Genomic DNA, 19,296 nt, shown 5'->3' with positions numbered 1-19,296 from the left:
TGCACATTTTACCTCTGGGTCAATATACTCAGACTTGAACTCATTCAGATCAGAGTTTCTGGACAATGATCTTGGTTTAAGTTCTTGGGTAGTGAACTCAGAATTTCTGTTTAGATTCGGTGTTAAATCTCTTTGCAGGAATTGATTTAGAACGGTAATCTCAAATGTATGAAACGTTAAGATTAGTGCATATATGACCCGTTCTAAGTGGGCCAAACTGTCAACGTAGCTTAGTCTTTGTGGAGACGTCAGAATAGAGCACTTAAGTGTTTCTTGCATAGGGAGAGGGCAGCGATGTCTTCAGGTGCAGCGATGCAACAACAACTTTGAGCACTTGAATGTTGCACCCTACCTCGTGCATTAAAGGAGCTGTGCATGTAAAAAAAAAAAAACTCAAATGGATCAATGGAAAACTTTAAACCATTTTTGCACCATCTAACAAAATATATTTTTTAAACAATTTAATATTTTTCCATCGCCTCATTAGCTAACGTGGTGACCACCAGCGGGGCTGCCCCCTTCATACTCTCCATTGACCTGATTAACCCAATCAAAGTTCTGTTTTTGCTGGAGAGGCATTTTCCATCCAGGGACAAATGAAGACAAAGACATGATGTGTTGATGTCAAAGTTTATTTACTCTTTAGACTCAAAACATGTGAATTCATGCTTATTGTAGGACTATATTCTCCACCAAAACTTGGCCCACAATTTCATAGTAAAGGGCTCCCCAGTTGAGCACGTTCCCTCCGGCGAAGCGCAAGCCCTTGTGGTAACGAAGGATATCTTTTGGCGAGACGACATAGTCCCACATGTGAAGTTGAGAAATCATGCCGATGAAGGATTGCGAGAGTTCGAAGCCGCCTCCGCAGGTGTCCTGCTCTTGACCGAGGATAATGCTAGGATTGCCACTGATGGGCTGCCCGGAGTGAATAAACCTCTTGATGGTGGCTTTGCCATCCACCCACAACTGCCCGATGCCATTTTCAGAGTTCCAGGTGGCACACAGGTTGTGCCAGGTGTTGGGAGAAAAAGACAAAGACAAGAAGTCTGTCTCGCTGTCCCGAGCATGAACCCTCATGGTGTTAGTGTTGGTCTTGTAGATCAAGAAGTCATTGAAGTGAAAAGGTGTGGCCAGTGAGAAGAGGGAGTAAGTCCGATTGAGATCTGTGACAAAACTGAGAAGACACCAGAGGCAGGTTTTGAGTGGGACAAAACATAGCATAAATGCTTCTAGACAAAAACTGGTAACACATGTTAGGTGACTTTTTTTCCTCTTTGGTAGCATTTTTTATTTTAAACTTCACCTCATCTTTTTGACATTTATACTTCTATTTAGAATGCAAAGTACACCCAAAAATGCAGTCTAAATACAAGTCTGATAAATGTGTTTGTAATCCATTTTAGGAGGTTGCCATTTTGCCACCAGCTGTCAACTGAAAATGACATCACCATTTCTCAGGTAATGACCAATCACGGCTCAGCTTGCAAACGTGAAGCAACTCGGAAAGGTGAGCTGGAATCAGTCTTTACCCGAGCAACTTTGATATTAATGGTATCAATATCGATAAAATGGGTGGATTTTGCTGCCCAATTCATATTCCACAAATGCAACCTTTCTGAGAATATGTTGCCTTGCACCTCCCTATTGAGTACAGATTGTCACCACCTACGCCTGCTCTGAAGGAGAGGACCGAAGCTAGCGAACGAAAGCAAGCCGAGGCCCACTGGTGATTGTTATTCTGTTACCTGAGACAGACCGTCACTGAACTGAAGGAAGTTTTGGACGTCCTCAATTTCACATGATCGTTGGGAGTCGCCCCCGAGAAGACAAATACTTTGCCAGAAAGATCTGCACACACACGTAAATAAAGATCAAGACATGACACTGGCGTTGGACAACACACAGTTCAGTTCTAGTATAGTACTGAGGAAACCATAATGTGACCAACCAAAGAAGCCAAATTTGACATGTGGGATCTAAAATGTTATGCGTGACACAAAGGTGACACTGCCCTTTGCAATAAATACAACACCATTTAATCCCCACTTTAAAAAAAAAAAAAGACTTTTAACGGACTCCTTACCCGTATAATATGTTGCATAACATGATGCAAGCATCATCATGAAAACCAGAAATTTCTCCATCTGAAATGGAAAGGAGGTTAGTATTGCATTATTTCAACACGTAAATTGTGTTCAAAATACAGTTTAACAATTAAATACTCACAAAAAGGATTGAATCATACAATTTGGGAGACAAAATGGGTATAAGATTAACTCAGCACATACCGTAAGAAATTTTTGTTTGGTACCAAGACACCAAATAAAAATGAGGAGTAAGTCCTATTGAGATCTGTGACGAATGTGAGAAGACACACCAGAGGCAGGCTTTTAATGGGACAAAAACAAGGAAAAAATGCTTCTGGACAAACTGGTCATGTATGTTAGGTGACATTTTTTGACAGAAAACTGGTAATGCATGTTCGGGGACATTTTTTTCCTGTTTGGTAGCATTTTAGAGACAATGTTCCACAATTATACAAAATAAAGAATTCTCATTTTGCTTTTGGTAAATACATGAAATGAGACATCAGTGAGACAAAAACACCTTTTTAAACTTGTAATGCTCCGCGGGAGCGATGGGAGAGTGACTTTGGAAAAGTACAAATTACAATACTTATCTAGAGCGAATATGTTTTTTTATCAATTGGTAAACCTGCTTCTGTTTCAGTTTCCAACCTGTGGATAATATATTTTGCTATTTGCAAAAAAAACCCAAATGTTTCTGATATTTTTTTTTTATACATAAAACCAAGACACAAGTGGCATGAGGGCATAGAAAGCCTTGACTGAAAGTAGTGCATTGGCATGGTTGACTTTAGGCCTCGACACACCAATCCTCATTTTCATATCTCCTCTATGGACATAATGGCTGTCTGGACAGAAGACCGCGAAGATTAAGTCATCACTTTGATTCACGAAAGACCGCCGTTATCCGACATCGCCGTCAAAGGCTACTACGTCATCATCGAGCCTTTTACCACGACGTGCATTTTTTTTAAGACTATTTGATTCTGTCATCGAACATTTATGCAGACTTGGTCATGAGGCAGCCACAGACAAGATGCAATTCCAGTTTGAATTCACTAAAGCATTTTTTAAACCTGCATGCCATATAAAAGTGCAGATTCTATATGGGAATTCTATATGACCTGATAATCAAATCAAAGTTCTGTTCTTGCTGGGGAGGCAATTGCCTTCCAGGGACAAATGAAGTCGGAGACATGATGTATTGTCAAAGTTTAATTACTCCTTAGATGCAAAACATTTTTCAAACATGTGAATTCATGCTAATGTAGGACCACATTCTCCACCAAAACTTGGCCCACAGTTTCATAGTTAAGGGCTTCCCAGTTGATCACGTTCCCACCGGTGAAGTGGAAGCCCTTGTGGTAACGAAGGATATCTTTTGGCGAGACGACATAGTCCCACATGTGAAGTCGAGAAATCATGCCGATGAAGGATTGAGAGGGCTCGAAGCCGCCTCCGTAGGTGTCCTGCTCTTGACCGAGAATAATGCTCGGCCTGCCACTGATGCGCTGCCCCGAGACGATAAACCTCTTGATGGTGGCTTTGCCATCCAGCCACAACTGCGCGATGCCATTTACAGAGTTCCAGGTGGTACACAGGCTGTGCCAGGAGTTGGGAGGAAAAGACAGAGACATGAAGTCTGTCTCGCTGTCCCGAGCATGAACCCTCATGGTGTTAGTGTTGGTCTTGTAGATCAAGAAGTCATTGAAGTGCAAAGGTGTGGCCAGTGAGAAGAGGGAGTAAGTCCTATTGAGATCCGTGACGAATCTGAGAAGACACCAGAGGCAGGTTTTGAGAGGGACAAAACATAGCATAAATGCTTCTAGACAAAAACTGGTAACGCATGTTAGGGGACAAATTTTGACAGAAAACTGGTAATGCATGTTGGGTGACTTTTTCCCTCTTTGGTAGCATTTTAGAGTTTAAATTTCACCTCATCTTTTGGACATTTGTACTTATATTTAGTATGCAAAGTAAACCCAAAATATTACATTTTGATCCATTTCAGGAAGTTGCCATTTTGCCACCAGCTGTCAAGGGCCACTGGTGATTGTTGCTCGGTTACCTGAGACAGACCGTCACTGAACTGAAGAAAGTTTTGGACGTCCTCAATTTGACATGATCTTTGGGAGTCGCCCCCGAGAAGACGAATACTTTGCCAGAAAGATCTGCACACACACATCAATAAAGATCAAAAGACACAACACAGGCGTTGGACAACACACAGTTCAAAGTAGGGGGTGGGTAGATTATTCATTTTATAAAATGGCAGGTCTCAAACTAGGATTAGATCAGGGGTTTATAGCATTTATCATTTTCAGTCATTGAGGAAAACCATAAAATTATTGTGACCAACCCAATGAAGCCAAGTTTGATATCTGTGATCTGTGATCTAAAATTTCATATGTGACGCAAAGGTGACACTCCCCATTGTATTAAATATAACACCGTTTAAACTCCACTTTTTTTTTTTGGCCTTTCCACAAAACCCTACCGGTAGTATATGTTGCATAACAAGATGCAAGCATCACCATGAAAACCAGGAATTTCTCCATCTGAAACGGAAAGGTTAGCATTGCATCATTTCAACATGCGAATTGTGTTCAAAATACAGTTTAACAATTAATTTCTCACAAAAAGGATTTCATCATACAATTTGGGAAACAAAATGCATAACAGATAACCTCAACACCTTTACAATTAAACATGAGGGACTCACCGTTACAAGTCACATGTGATACTTGACAGCAGTCTTAGTGTTGTGTCGTTAGAAACAGAGGACTAAATACAGATACGTTGATGAGACAACGAGGCACACCTGGATAAGACATGAGTGGCTCAGAGAGCTGATTGGCTGACAAAAAAAAGGAAGCAGCGCTGAAAAGAACAGGTGACACAAAAACGTAATGAGCCGACAGGGAAGAAATTGGATAAGAAACCAAAAATAACGGACCACTTGTTAAAAACTACATTACCCATCATGCACCTCAATGACGTAGTAAATAAGAGACTTCCAAGATGGTGCTCGAATGTACGATGGTTTGGTAAGGATGGCAAACAACGTTTGAATTCAACCTCCAGTGCAATTTATTCAACCAGAGAAAAACATGATTTGACATATTGATAAACCCGCTTCTGTTTCGTTTTGATAATAAACGTATTCGCTCTAGATAAGTATTGTAATTTGTACTTTTCCTCCTCGCGCGGAGCATAGCTAGCTAAAAAAGTGTTTTTGTCTCACTGACTTTCCATTTTATATATTTACCAATTGCAAAAATGAGAAGTCTTTATTTAGTATAATTGTGCCACATTGTTTTTCGCTTTTGTTTGGTTGCATAATTCAACAAAATCAATTTAAAGCCCTTGTATTAGCTGCGAGATAGAAGCTAGTGTCATTCTCAGAGCGTCTGTTGCAACAGCACCATTTTTGAGCGTCGGTGTCCCCGTTATAGACATTAGACAATTTCCCAATATTCAGCTCAAAGGTAATCCATAAATTTAATGTACTAGTATTTGATATATGACAAGTAAGTATCACACAATTATACTTACTCCAAAAATACCATGTGAAATGGAAAACAAAATGCAGCTTACCTCATTTCAAATTTACCTATCCATGTATGCAACCTGTGGATAACATATATTTTGCTATTTGCAAAAGATAATAATTAAAAACAATGCAATAATTGGCAAATATTATAAATGTTGCAGTGATTCCTTAATTCAATGGCCCATCTTTCTTGTTTGTTTTGCAGCGTGGACAACAGTGAATACATGCGCAATGGAGATTTTCTGCCCACAAGGCTGCAGGCTCAGCAGGATGCAGTTAATATTGTTTGTCACTCCAAGACTCGCAGCAACCCCGAAAACAATGTGGGCCTCATCACTATGGCAAAGTGAGTGACACTTCAGTTGAATGCTGCTGCTTTTTATTTGAAACGGATGACAGTAATAATGAAAGTATTTGTTGTTTGTGTCCTGTGCAGCAACTGTGAAGTACTGACGACACTCACTCCAGACACGGGGAGGATATTATCAAAGCTGCATGCCGTGCAGCCTCGTGGAAACATCAGCTTCTGTACTGGCATTAGAGTAGCACATGTGAGTTTTTAATTGTATAATTTTCTAATGCTTCAATAAAAAGCCTACCATTTTTCACTGGCCTCAGCACATACATATGTAGGTATAATATAGCAGTACTCACGGGCATATATTTTTTCATCCTTTGTAAAAAAAAATGACAAATACTGGCTGAGCGTTGAAGAGACTTTTTTTCTTTGCTCATTTATTTTGTATGTATCATACGCCCCCTGGTGGCCAAGGGCCGCACAAGGAGCAGCATGATGTCAATGGGCATTGGAAGTGTGATATCGTCAGACACAAACTTTAATTTATTTATCTTTTGTAATCTATTAAACTTTGTTACTCTTTTTACAGTACATTACATGGTTATGCAAATTGCGTCTTTTTTCATCCCGCTGCTGTGGCTCTCCGTCTTGAGAGAAAATGGAGTATTGAATTTAAATTTAAATGTGTTCATTCGTTATTTTTTTTCAAATGGAATTCTAAATTTTGAGGTTGTGGGGCTCTTGTAACATTACAATATTTTTTTTTCTGTAAAAATATCCGCCACAATGCCAATGTGACTCAATCCCAGTAGACAAACCATAGATAAAATCAAGAAAAGATTTTGAACCAAACAAACTTAAATCCTTTCTGATCCATGAACTACATCAAAAACAAATGTGTCTCTCTTAGCCTCAATAGTAAAATTATGTGCGAAAATGAAGATGACATTCACTGATGCGCCGACGGTGTACCCTGAGATTCAGAAGCAAAAATCACAAAAACGTTAGTTCCCATATGCCGTAGTAAGTTGATGCTTTTGTCCCTGTTCATGTTCTTAATGTTTTGGTTCTCATCTTTGCAGTTGGCTTTGAAACACAGACAGGGCAAAAACCACAAGATGCGTATCATTGCCTTTATCGGCAGCCCAGTGAAGGACAACGAGAAAGAGGTGAGTAATGACTCTGAGTAGCTGTGTTGTACATTAAAATCACAATGGATGGGTTTTAGTTGCACAAATTAACAAATCACTAATATATTAATCGTTTTGCCAAGTGTGTTAAGTTATACAGCCTTCATTACTTCTATAGATGTTGTTTGCCTTAACGTTCTCTAAGTAACTCTTTTTTTTTTTTTTTTTTTTTTTATTCTAGCTGGTCAAAATGGCAAAACGCCTGAAGAAAGAAAAAGTGAATGTGGATATCATCAACTTTGGAGAAGAGGTATTCACAATCACTTTGGCACAACCAGTGTGTTATGTCCGAAATGTTTTGAACAAACCTTTGTACCCCACACGATCACTGCGATTCTTCTTGACAGGAGATGAACACAGAGAAACTGACGGTCTTCATCAACACGCTGAACGGGAAAGAGGGCAGCGGCTCCCATCTGGTCACGGTGCCTCCAGGCCCCAGTCTGGCGGACGCGCTGCTGTCCTCGCCCATCCTCGCCGGGGAAGGAGGCGCCGTGTTGGGTCTGGGCGCCGGTGACTTTGAGTTTGGTGTGGATCCCAGCGCAGACCCAGAGCTGGCCCTGGTAAGAGAACAGTACAAAGGGGAGGTTTCTAGGATTTGAGGGTTGTTTTTTTAGGGTATTTTTAAGATATTTTACTCAATGAAAGGTACGACGATATGAGGGGTGCCATTGAATTGATTCAAAGTATCCCTCCAATCATCGTTGTCTCGTAGGCTCTGAGGGTGTCGATGGAAGAGCAAAGACAAAGACAAGAAGATGAAGCCCGCAGAGTTGCTGTTGTCTCTGCTGCTGAAGCTGGCATTCCCTCCCCTGTTGACGATAAAATATTAAATCCAGATATCAGAGGTGGGGGACTCGAGTCACATGACATGCCAATTGTAGGACTTGTCTCAAATTTAGGAAAGACTCGACTTGAACAAGAGGGCTTAATCTAGTCTAGCCTGTTTCCATTTGAAAATATGCATTTTCAAGATAATGTCATTTATTTTTGGGAGAGAATGACATCAACGGGGAGCTCCAAAGATTTGATTAATTTGACTCAAGAATTATACTTTGGATTAATATTGGGAAAATAGAGAATGGCAAAACGTCGGGTTTGGAACTCAGAGAAGAGACTCAACAACTATGACATTTAACTTAATCTAACTGGATTCATCACTCTGAAACCAACAAAGTCCAATAAGATATGTTAATGTCCCAGTTTAGTGCTCCGATAGAGAGTCAACTTCATGTTGGTTATGCGTTTAATTGGGAATAAAATAGACACTATGGAAACTGGTTTTATTTTCAAGTGTCTTTTCTTTCAGTTGTAGAGTCCGATGACGCGCTGTTAAAGATGTCAGTGCCAAGTACAGACATTGCAGCGCCCGTGTTGCCAGATTTCAGTCGCATGACAGAGGACGAGCAGATCGCATATGCCCTACAGATGTCCATGCAAGGATCAACAGCAGGTGAACACTTTTACATCTTCAGGGCTCATTTTCACTTGAGTGGTGTCATTAGTGCATCACATATAGTGGAATTTGCATAGTTAAAACACAATCCAGTCAATGTCAGATTTGTTCAGATGTAAAAGAATATACCAACGAGGTCAATTATAATTGGAATAATTTTCATCCACAGTCAGCACAACATGTATTTTTTTTGTAGAGTTTGGCGCTGAAGATATGGACACTGGTGCTGACATGGACTCTGTTGAGACCAAGGTAAATGTTTAAATTTGACTCTTTTGTTTTTGGTTTTCAAACAATGTTGGCATGCATTTTGTTCAAACCCGTCTGCTATCTGATCTGCATTCAGGATGAAGAAGATTATGACGTAATGCAGGATCCAGAGTTCCTTCAGAACGTCCTGGAAAACCTCCCCGGCGTTGACCCCAACAATGAGGCCATCCGTAATGCCATGGGCTCCCTAGCCGCACAGACTGCCCCTAAACCCGAATCCAAGAAGGATGAGGAGAAAAAGAAATGATAAAGCAGATCCACGGAGGAGTTTCTGATAGGATCAGTTAACGACACCGTGATCATGTTTTGCTTTTGTTTGACCACATTCATGTTGCTGTCTCAATGTTACCTTTTATGTTAAGATTTCATTATTCATTCCAGCTCTTTTTTTCCCAATGCCAAACAAATTTGAATCTTTTGTGAATACATCTTTTCAATTCAAATGCTTAATAAATTTACACAATCCCAAATGGCACACTATGTTGTGAAATGTGTAATTTATCTACAAACTGTTGGAGATATGATGTTCACATATTTGAAGCTAAATTTTCGTTACAAATAACTGAAATCTTTTGATGGGTTTCAAACATAGGGAAAAGGTTTACTCGTGAGAAAATTCAACACAGTACTCAAGTAAAGATGAGAGAAGTAAAACGCCGATTTAGTAATGTACGCTAGTATTCTATCGAAGTATTTGTACTCAGTTCTTTCTCACCACTGATCAAGCAGTAGTTAAGTACTGTTGAGAATAAAACATGACTGGGAACTTGCATACCATTGTAACACGACTATACTAATTTGTGTATTTAAGTTTAAACCTGAGCAAAAAAAGCATACGGTAGCTTCGTTCGATAATTTTGGTCGCGCGACGTGGTGACGTAATATTTGCGCGACGGAGTGGAAAGTCAGGTTTCAACTACGCTCGGTGGTAGGTAACATTACATTAGAATCTTGTACAAATTATGTACTTAAAAAAATGCACCAACAACTTAAATTTAAAACAACACATTGAAACATTAGCTGATAGCATCGCTCATAAAGCGTTTTTCGACTTTTATCGGACCCATGCTAGCATGGCCAGCTAGTCGTAACGTGCTAAAGTTGAGCTGTTAGCCGAAGTAACCACTTGTTGACTCATTACTTGGAACAGAACGTATCCGCAGTAAGCCACGTTACAATTTGTTATTGTGAATAAAACTGACAACAGTCAGTTTACGTTCGCCATTCGACCTCTCCAAACGCAACAAAACATTTTGTCTCGCCACCTGCAGAGTTTAGAGGAGGTTTAGTTAGCTTGTTTAGGCTCGAGTCAAATTTGTCCCGTTTTGCCATTTTACCTCAAGGAAAATATGATAAATGGCATTCTTTAATTCTGAAATTTGATTGCTTTTCCGCGCTGATCTAAAATAAACTGAAACACAATTTTTGGTCCTTCTTTTGTATAGGTAATTCAAACTGTCTGTCCACTTCTGTGCAGAGTCGACACGACGTAAAAGGATTCACCAGTGTGTGTGTTAAATCAAGAGAAATGATGTCTGATTTCGAAAACTTTACAAGATAACAGCGTTTAAGAGGAACAAATTGTAACAGATTAAAGCAGCATAACATTGATACACACTAAGCATGCATAGAGAGTCATACAGAAGTTAGATGTAACCTTGACAAACACGTGAGACCTCGCACCTGCAAAAACAAGTACTACTTGCACCGTAGCATATAAAAGTACACTTTCTCCGCACGATTTATGAATGTCAGGCACTCAATACTTCCTTTAAATGATTTAGTGATCATAAATTAATATAGACAGTTATGATGATATTGTTGACAAATTATGATGTGCATGGAAAATTAACAAAGCTCATCTAGAACTGACTTTTTCCAAACTCTGTTTTGCTTTGGCAGGTTTTGAGGTGCGCATGGGCAATGGGGGACGTGAAGACCCCAGACTTTGATGATTTGCTGGCAGCGTTTGATATTCCTGACATTGATGCCATCCAGTCGAGTCCAGAAGAGGACGATGTGTCTTCTAATGAAAGAAAAAATTCATCCCACCCGGGCTCCCCTGCCTTGCACACCGAACCCCCGGCTGTCAGTGTTATAGTGATGAACACTGTGAGACCTTGTGAACATGATCATGATGATGGAAAAAAAGATAGTCCGACAAGCGATCTTTTAGACTCTCATGTCAAGATGAATGACAATGCTGACCAGATTGCAAATGGCTTTAATAGTTCTTCTGCTCATGACCAGCAAGGATCCAACGCAGCACTGCGGCAACAGCATTTGCCGCTCAAGTTGAACGATGACAACGAAGGGAATTTGATGGAGGTTGGATTGGTCAGGAACATGATTGAAGATGTTATCAGTTTCAAGCCCCAGTCACAACTGGAGTCCACTCCATTGTCTGTTCCTTCCTCGCCTCAGGCTGGTTTACCTCAGAAAGAGGAAGCCCATCCCCTCCCTGATACGCCGTTGTCCCCTTTAACACACAACGGGGGTGTTTGCAAAAATAACTCCTCTCACTTGGACGAGGATGACTCTGAACCAGACTTGGGAAGCCCCCTGGTGATACACGAAAGCCCAGAATTTGTCATGCCGTCGCCTCCGAAATTGAAACACAGCGTCAGACATCAACCTGAACTGTGTGTCTCCCCCGAGGCCACCTCATGCACTCTCGAAACCTTAACTGACCAGGAAAAGTCTGTTTCCCTCGCATCTCCACAGCTGCCAGCGGACCCTCAGAACTGTCATTTGGCACCAGTGCAAGATGAGAAATACCCAGAGCATGTGATTGATGAGAGGGACTCACCTGAGAGTCCACCGCCAAGTGAGACAGGGCTCCCTTTCCCCAATAGAAGCCCTGACTTGGAGAACCACAAGGAGCTTATGGATACCGAGCCAAGCCAAGAGGACAGACCAAATGACAATAGAAAAACTGCTGGAGATGATCAAACTGTAAATGAGGAGTCATCTTCTGATACTGTGTCTGCTAAAACAGAACCGTCCTTATTGCTGCCCCTCAAAGTTAAAATTAAAGTGCCAGCAAGGAGTTTATCGAAGGCCACGCTTAAAAGAGGTTCAAGAGCCAATTCTAAAGGTGCGGATTCTTCTAAATCTTCACCAAAGGCTCACAATCCAAGACCCAAAAGGGGGCGCTCCCAGCAGTCTCGAGCGGGACTTCCAGAAATGACAGTCAAAGAAAAACGTTCAGTGGCCATCAAATCTAAATCCTCCCAAGCCATTGTCAGCGTCGCCAAAACCATACCTCTTCCTTCCATGACCGCTTCAACAACTGGACCCGGCGGGGTTAATCTGCGCTGCCTTGGTCAGAAGACTCTGCAGAGTTCCCCTCAGGGCAGCAGCCGACCCGCCTCCATAGTCAACAGCGACGGGGCCATCATATCCAAGAGCCAGACCAATCTGGTGGAAAGCTTCAACAAGATTCTCACCAATAAGAACCTGCTGCCCAGCTACAAACCTGACCTGAGCTCCCTGCCTCCTGTCGAGTGGGGGCTTCCTTTGCCCGCTCAGGTACGTCTGATCAAGTGCACAGCTTGGTGATGATTACAGTTGATTTAAAAAATAAAAAAAAAATCACGTTTTAAAAAGTAAAATTGGAATTGTAAAATTTAAATGTGTAAAAATTCGTAACAATAATATGCTGCATGCGCCACCACTTATCTAAAATCAACCAAATTTTATCCATCTCAGAGCTGTGATTGGTTGCTGAGCCCTGAGCAACTTGATGTAATTTTCAGTCGACAGCAAAATGGCCGCCGCTTTGGATGGATAAAGTAAAAAAACAAATAAAAACTGGATTTTGCGGCTTAATTCATTTCCCACTTTACTCCATTTTATGGAGCACATTAATATAGATTCTAAATTATTCTAAACATTTTCTTTTTTTTGGACGGGCAGCAACAAATTAGTGACTTACGTATTAGGTTACAAGGAACTAATTAAACTCACATTTCAATGCACTACTTTGCTGTATTTAAATGCAATATTTGAATTAAAAAAGTAAAGAAAAGTGAATTAAATAATTTTTATTCAATTGATGTAAATCATTCAGTATTATCTTCTTATTTGGTTAAGTTTCCGTTATGATTTAAATCAAACAACCTGATTGGCAAATTGCCAATTTTAAGCCTGGAATGATTAACATTGGATCCCAATTTCATCCTGGCTAACATGAACCCCACTCATAATGTCCCGACATGCCCCTAACCCGTTCACAGGGTTACCGTTGTTTGGAGTGCGGCGACGCCTTTGCCCTGGAGCAGAGTCTGGCCCGCCACTATGACCGTCGCTCTCTGCGCATCGAGGTCACATGCAACCACTGCGCCAAGCGACTGGCCTTCTACAACAAGTGCAGCCTGCTTTTACACGCCCGGGAGCACAAGGAGCGAGGCCTGATTATGCAGTGCTCGCACCTGGTCATGAAACCCGTGCCCTTGGAGCAGATGATAAGCCAGATTGAACTCAATGGTTGGTGGCCAGCATTTCTGTACTGTTTTCTGAACCTAAATTCAAATTTCCTCTGACTGAAACAATTTAGGAAAAATATGCATGCAAAAATCATATTTGGAAAAAAACAACTGAAAAATCATGTTTTATGATGTCATGGAAATGATCGATTCACTTTCCATGACCAGCATTTTGGAATGGACTATATATGAAATGAGGTTACATTGCATACATTGCCACCGTCTGTTTTAGGACAGTCCACCCTCCAGCCCAAAGCGCAGCCGCAGCAAGCATCCTCTAACAAGAAATCTGACACAGTGCAGCATATCGGTAATAAATGTCCAGAATGTCAGACTCAGTTCAGCAGCAAAAAGGAAGTGATCCAGCATTTCCAAGAAATCAAACAATCTGAAAGCACAGTGAGTCATTTGTGTACTTGTTCTTTCCTGTTGAATTGTACAAACAAGCTCTAACTTTTTTTTTCTTTTCTTCTTCACCAGCCATGCTCGGAATGCTCCCCTCCGATGTTGCTGCCCAACGCCTGCAGCGCGGCAGCTCATCAGCGCATCCATCAAGGCAGTAAACCATGCGTCTGCCCCGAGTGCGGCGGCACCTCCAAGCAGGAAGTCTTCCAGTCACATCTGGATCACGCTTGTTTGCACTTTTCACGACGCATTGGGTACAGGTATGACATCATCCCAGGCTGGCCGTTTAGTTTCCTTGGTTGTATACAGTGAAAAATTGGGTGGAATTCACGCGACTCCCCCAAAATGCTTATAACTGCCTGTAATTGTGGTTTAAATGTTCACATTTTGATCTCAGCACTTCCAAACATGGCCACGCTGGCAAGAGTGGGATTGTCCTCTTTGACCCTGAGCAAGTGTGAAAAGGTCTTAAAAGATAATGGATAGATTATTTCTTCATCATCTTCTTTTCCTTTTGGCTTGTCTCGTTGGCGGCCGTCACAGTGCGTCCCTTTTTGTAAAAGCTTATCTTCCGGATCATCACCAACAAACCTGATCCATTCCATTACGCTGGGTGACTTCCAAGTTTTTCTGTTTTGCCCCCAGGAAAAATTAAATGAAATGAAAAAGTAAATTCATGTTTTACACGCGTATCATAAACATCTTTATGATGAGGATTGCATCAGTCTTCACTGCCAATGTGCAAACAAAGAAACGTTAGCTGCTCTATAGTAAAACTGAAAAAAAAAAAAAAATTGTTATGCATGAAGCCAAAGGCTTTATTTTCTTAATATAACAATACTATTACCTCGAGCTGCGAAATGAGGAGGAGGGAGGACTTTTCCCTCTGCCAAGCTTTTTATTTGGCCTTGACAGCGAGTCTGACTTTGATTGGGCGCTCTTGTTTTGTTCTGTGCAGGTGCTCCAGTTGCCTGGTGGTGTTTGGAGGGCTGAATTCTGTGAAAGCTCACATCCAGCAGGCCCACTGCGACATTTTCCACAAGTGCCCCAGCTGCCCCATGGCATTCAAATCTGCTGCCAGCGTACAAAGCCACATTAGCACGCAGCACCCCGCGTTGACCGAGGGCCAGGCCATGTATGAAGAACGCAGGCAGGTTATACGTCTGCATACTGGATGTGCCTCTAACAGTACCATTTTAATTGTTTCTATCAGGTTGATCTACAAATGTGTGATGTGTGATACAGTTTATACGCACAAGTCCTTGCTGTACGTCCACTTTGACACACATTTAACCAGTCAAAAGGTTCACGTGTATAAATGTCCAGAGTGCACCAAGATGTTTCCGCAGAGAAGTGTACTAATGGAACATTTCAAGGTACACTCAAATTTATTATTGTAATAATTGGTCACTTGTCACTTTTTAATAGTTGTCTTTCTTATTCTTTAGAGCCACAAAACATCCAAGCAAGAATTAGCCTCCATCCCAGCTGTTGTTTCTTCGCGTCCTCGGCCTGCGGTCAAGCTAGAGAGTTCAGACGGGGAAGACGGCGAGGAGGAAGTTAACGCACAGACGACGATTGCCACCACAGGGTGGAAGTGCGTTCACTGCGGCGAATGCTACACTGACTCCGAAGAGTTTATCAGCCATATGGCTCAACAACATGGCAAGGTTGGAAAGCTAAGATGATTTCTTTTTTATTTGGTGGGTCCCAGTCAGACAGCAGATTTTTTTCCTACGTCACCTCGTGTGTGTGCTTTTAGATCTTGAAGAACTTTCCCTGTAACAAATGTGAAAGCTCCTTCTCCTCCGCATCCAGTCTGAGACGCCATGTCCGCGACAAACACAAGATTATGAGTCGCTTCCGCTGCCAGTGAGTGACGCACTGCTGCCTCGTGCATGCTACGCTGGATGTAATAAAAAAAGAAATTGCAATTATGATGCTGAAATTTCAGTATTAATTCCCCACTCTCTAGTGTAAATAATGTATGGCATAAGAGAACATTTTCTAATGTTGTGGGGCATAGAAAGGTCACAATGAAATTTCTTTTTTTTTTTTTTTTTTTTAACTCCCATTGACTAGGTTCTGTACGGGCAGCAAGAAAACATTCAGCAGCAGAGCAATGTTGGACAAACACGTGCAGCTTCAACACAGTGCGGAAGTCATGAGCCAGGAGGTAAATCTGCTCCCCACTGACAAAATGTATTCTTTTAATTTGCAGTTTTGATTGACAATGTAAGAGAATTTGAAAATGACAAAAAAAAAACGTGTATCATCATGGGTTGAGTTTCAAGGAACGTAGAATAGCACGTTAGGCATTTATCTCTTAAGATATTGTTAAGATTTTCCTCACTAGTGTAATAAAGATCATATGTAAGCGTAATAAGATCATATGAGAATTATGGTGGAGAGGATGATGGGACTCGTTTGTATGCACCTTATGAGTTTCCACTAGACACAAATTAGCCTTTATTCATCCTACAATGGGGACTTAGCTAAATTTAGTGACGCATTTCATTGAAGTTATATAATGTGAATTTAATGAGGCGGCCCTAAAAAGTTTAAATTTGACTTCCTTAAGCTTGCAGGTGAATACCTTCTTATCAATCAAACATGTGAATTATTTGAGTGAAGTCAATTTGTTTGAAGCAGTTGTGAGTCTAACTCTAATGTAAAATGGCGTCGTCTTAGCAGGGAGGCACAGATGAGGCCGACAGCTCCTCGGAGCACGACGGCGCGTTGTTGACTCGTCGCAGACGCCGAGCGGCCGCCAAGACGGAAGACGACGAAGAGTACACTCCCTTAAAAAAGTTAAGATCGTCTTCCGCACCAGCACCCTATTCTCCCCCCGAGTCCGGGTTCCGTTGCGCCCCGTGTGGTTTCACCACGGAAGACCAGGCCACGTTCCAGGCACACATTAGCCTCCATCGGGTGGCGGCGGACGGCGGCGGGCAGCAGTGCACTCAGTGTGGCGCCTGCTTCACTTCGACCAAGTCGCTGGCACGCCACCTCTTTATCACCCACAAGGTCCGAGATGCGGTCACTGATCAACAGCAAGCCCAGAGCGTGGGCACAGCGTTGTCTCCCGTTAACAGCAAGAAACCCGATGAGAATTCTCTCGGCTGTCCTGCGTCACCCTCCTGGCAAACTCACGGCCAAGATGATGATGACACGTTGAACTGTAAAGTGTGCGGCAAACACTTTGATAAGGCTGCAGATCTCAACACACACTTCAGAACTCACGGCATGGCTTTTATCAATGCAAGAAACACGGGAAAACTAACCTAGGGCATGAGGACACCTTCACAATGTGCCTTATTATTATTATAGTGAGCATTTTTGGCTCAGCGCATCCATAGACAAAATATAAAACTTCCTTTCTGAAATCTGATTTCTTCAAAATTCCTCCCAGTGAACCTAATCGCAGGTTTCGTTTGGGTTTATTTGTCACAGCAGGGGGGGGGGGGTTATATTGCAGACGCCAAAATGAAATCCACTGATCAGAATATCCTGAAGTTAGGTTTTGTGTTCCGTCATTGTTATGCAGTTTAACCAGATATGGCACAATATTTTGACACGAGAACATAAGACAATCAAAGATGATTTCCGTAAGCCTTTACCTTCTACGGGTGACACTCAGGATATCAAATCCAGTTGGAATCTCCAATGATGCTGGTTGACCTCCAAATTTCAAAACACATTTTTACATAAGAACAATTTATGGGCCCTTCTGTTTACTATGGTCACCCCGAATTTGTAATAATTACAGAAAATATTTGCATGATCACTTCTAACGAGTAGATATAAGACAAGGTTATGAAGAACCGTATGTATGGTGGTAAGTGAGTGCTGCATTCTTAGGTCGCATGCAGTCTGGAACCTCGAAACTTTGGTATGCCAAGGCTGTAAACCTCTGACCTCGGTAATTTGTTACATAGGCAAACCACCACCATAAAAATTTTCCAGCAACGTTTTAATCAACATCTCTACCTGCTAAACATTTTAGAATGAAAGTAAAATATTGTCAAACTTGGGCTGGGTGTATATGAGTGTGATAAATTTCAGTTCAGCTGTGAGAATATTTGCTCGATCAGACCTGGCAGACGTTTTTTTTTTAATTTTTTTTTTTTACTTAAGATATCTTCATTATTCCCAAGATAGTCTATTTTTTGGGCTTTTGAATTCCTGCTGTACTAGTTCACTGTAATTTTTATTTGTTCTACATTTGTAGTACTTTTGAGTACTTTTCTGTCCAAATGCTGACAATTTAAAAACAGGGGCATAAGAATAATGGAGATGGCACCCTAAATAAATGAATTAATCACCCAGCCCTAAGTCGAGCGACTGACCATTTGACGATGGCTGACGAACACACAATGGAGAGGGGATAAGAAACGGTTTATTTGCAAACTCCTCCAGTCATTTTCATCAGCTGTTATGCTTTCATTTTAATATTCACAAAAAAAGCCCAAGATAAATTGCCACTCCCCTCCAAAAAAAAAAGGAATACCGGTATTTAAGATTCTCTGTGCTGAAGGGCACACATCTTTGGTGATTTGAATTCCAAGTTCAAAATTTAGGTTGAACTCAAACCATTTGTGTGTTCCGCTTTGGGGTTTCCACTACAACGCTGTCTTCTGAATGCAAAACTGAAACTTAAATGCTGAACGAATGAATGTGGTGCTGCCGTGCGTTTTATCTCGCACACAGACAAATCCCTTCAGGAAATCCCCGAAAACACTACAAGTGCATTGCACGAGTTGCCACCTAAATTGTGCTGTGATTCATGACGATGCTGAATAATGAATGTGGCCTTCCTCTGCGACACCTGAATGTTGTTGCTTGTTGCAATTCAGCACTGTTGCTTTTAAGATGGCACATATTCATCTAAAAGTTCCACTAACATGTCAAATTTGACGTAATGGGTGAGAGAACACGTCATGTCATTCTGTGACAGTGCAATAGAGTCGTATTTACATAGTTCACCACAATCCGTTCGGCACCATCCTGAAAGATTACAAGTGATATTTTTAGTCAACTCATTCACTGCCATTGACGGCTTTTAAATATGCTGACAGGGAATGAGTTAACATTGTTAATCATCCTTCACGTGTTGTAGACCAGTGAATTGGCAAAATATTAAAAAAAAAAAAAAAAAAGACTCCCCTTTATCATTGATTGTCAAACTTGTTGTGTAGTGAGCAGCCAGGAGTGATGCATGACAAAAAGCCAAAGGGGAAATGTCGAAAGTTCCACTGTAGTTAGAAAGTAGACTGCTTACTTCCTCTGTTTATCTTCCGTTGAAAGTCAAACATTCACAAAACGATTTCCTTTCAGAAAGTTCACGAGTGCTGTTTGCCAACATTTTTTATTTTTTTCATTTTTTTGAGCTAAGGCACATTTTTAGATTCAAACCGCACACGACGAGAGAAAAATGTCTCAAAAATATATACTTTTCTTGTCTCAATTTACTCACAAACCTCAATTGTGCTGTTACTCCTTGCCGCTGGCATAGACAGAAGAACAAAGATACACTTTTGTCGTTAA

The 19,296-nt window shown here is 41.3% G+C and overlaps 4 protein-coding genes across 7 annotated transcripts; 2 read left to right on the top strand and 2 right to left on the bottom strand.

Annotated features, from left to right (window-relative positions):
• Nucleotides 1-669: 669 nt before the first annotated feature.
• Nucleotides 670-2,147, bottom strand: LOC148328973 (C-reactive protein-like). The gene is made up of 3 exons (XM_088306712.1): nt 2,087-2,147; nt 1,749-1,851; nt 670-1,177 (listed from the first exon to the last, which is right to left on the bottom strand). Exons 1-3 carry the CDS (start codon nt 2,145-2,147, stop codon nt 670-672), a joined length of 672 nt encoding a protein of 223 aa, XP_088162838.1.
• Nucleotides 2,148-3,290: 1,143 nt separating this feature from the next.
• LOC148328972 (serum amyloid P-component-like) lies at nt 3,291-4,905 on the bottom strand. The gene is made up of 4 exons (XM_088307691.1): nt 4,813-4,905; nt 4,588-4,648; nt 4,159-4,261; nt 3,291-3,860 (listed from the first exon to the last, which is right to left on the bottom strand). The coding sequence occupies exons 2-4, from the start codon at nt 4,646-4,648 to the stop codon at nt 3,353-3,355; spliced, it is 672 nt and encodes a 223-aa protein (XP_088163817.1). The 5' UTR covers nt 4,813-4,905; the 3' UTR covers nt 3,291-3,352.
• A 63-nt stretch (nt 4,906-4,968) lies between these two features.
• On the top strand, nt 4,969-9,332 carry LOC148328971 (26S proteasome non-ATPase regulatory subunit 4-like). Its single transcript, XM_088307689.1, has 10 exons — nt 4,969-5,137; nt 5,849-5,989; nt 6,080-6,194; nt 7,024-7,110; nt 7,313-7,381; nt 7,479-7,694; nt 7,847-7,952; nt 8,441-8,584; nt 8,784-8,839; nt 8,934-9,332. Exons 1-10 carry the CDS (start codon nt 5,112-5,114, stop codon nt 9,102-9,104), a joined length of 1,131 nt encoding a protein of 376 aa, XP_088163815.1. The 5' UTR covers nt 4,969-5,111; the 3' UTR covers nt 9,105-9,332.
• A 384-nt stretch (nt 9,333-9,716) lies between these two features.
• On the top strand, nt 9,717-18,700 carry znf687a (zinc finger protein 687a). Of its 4 annotated transcripts, none has more exons than XM_088307634.1 (11): nt 9,717-9,785; nt 10,760-12,388; nt 13,096-13,345; nt 13,577-13,743; nt 13,825-14,009; nt 14,708-14,884; nt 14,963-15,125; nt 15,198-15,419; nt 15,512-15,621; nt 15,832-15,925; nt 16,444-18,700. In XM_088307634.1, the coding sequence occupies exons 2-11, from the start codon at nt 10,781-10,783 to the stop codon at nt 17,035-17,037; spliced, it is 3,570 nt and encodes a 1,189-aa protein (XP_088163760.1). In that variant the 5' UTR covers nt 9,717-9,785; nt 10,760-10,780; the 3' UTR covers nt 17,038-18,700. The 4 variants fall into 4 exon arrangements, with proteins under 4 accessions (XP_088163760.1, XP_088163757.1, XP_088163759.1 ...); XM_088307631.1 differs by having other exon boundaries at nt 16,441-18,700; XM_088307633.1 differs by lacking the exon at nt 9,717-9,785 and adding an exon at nt 9,916-10,019 and having other exon boundaries at nt 16,441-18,700.
• Nucleotides 18,701-19,296: the final 596 nt, after the last annotated feature.

Source organism: Idiotropiscis lumnitzeri, chromosome 10 (assembly GCF_059441095.1).
Source record: "Idiotropiscis lumnitzeri isolate Australia: NSW breed Sydney's pygmy pipehorse chromosome 10, RoL_Ilum_1.0, whole genome shotgun sequence".
Classification (NCBI taxonomy): Eukaryota; Metazoa; Chordata; class Actinopteri; order Syngnathiformes; family Syngnathidae; genus Idiotropiscis; species Idiotropiscis lumnitzeri.
Note: the sequence above shows the minus strand (reverse complement) of the source record. Positions and strands in the feature narration are given on the sequence as shown.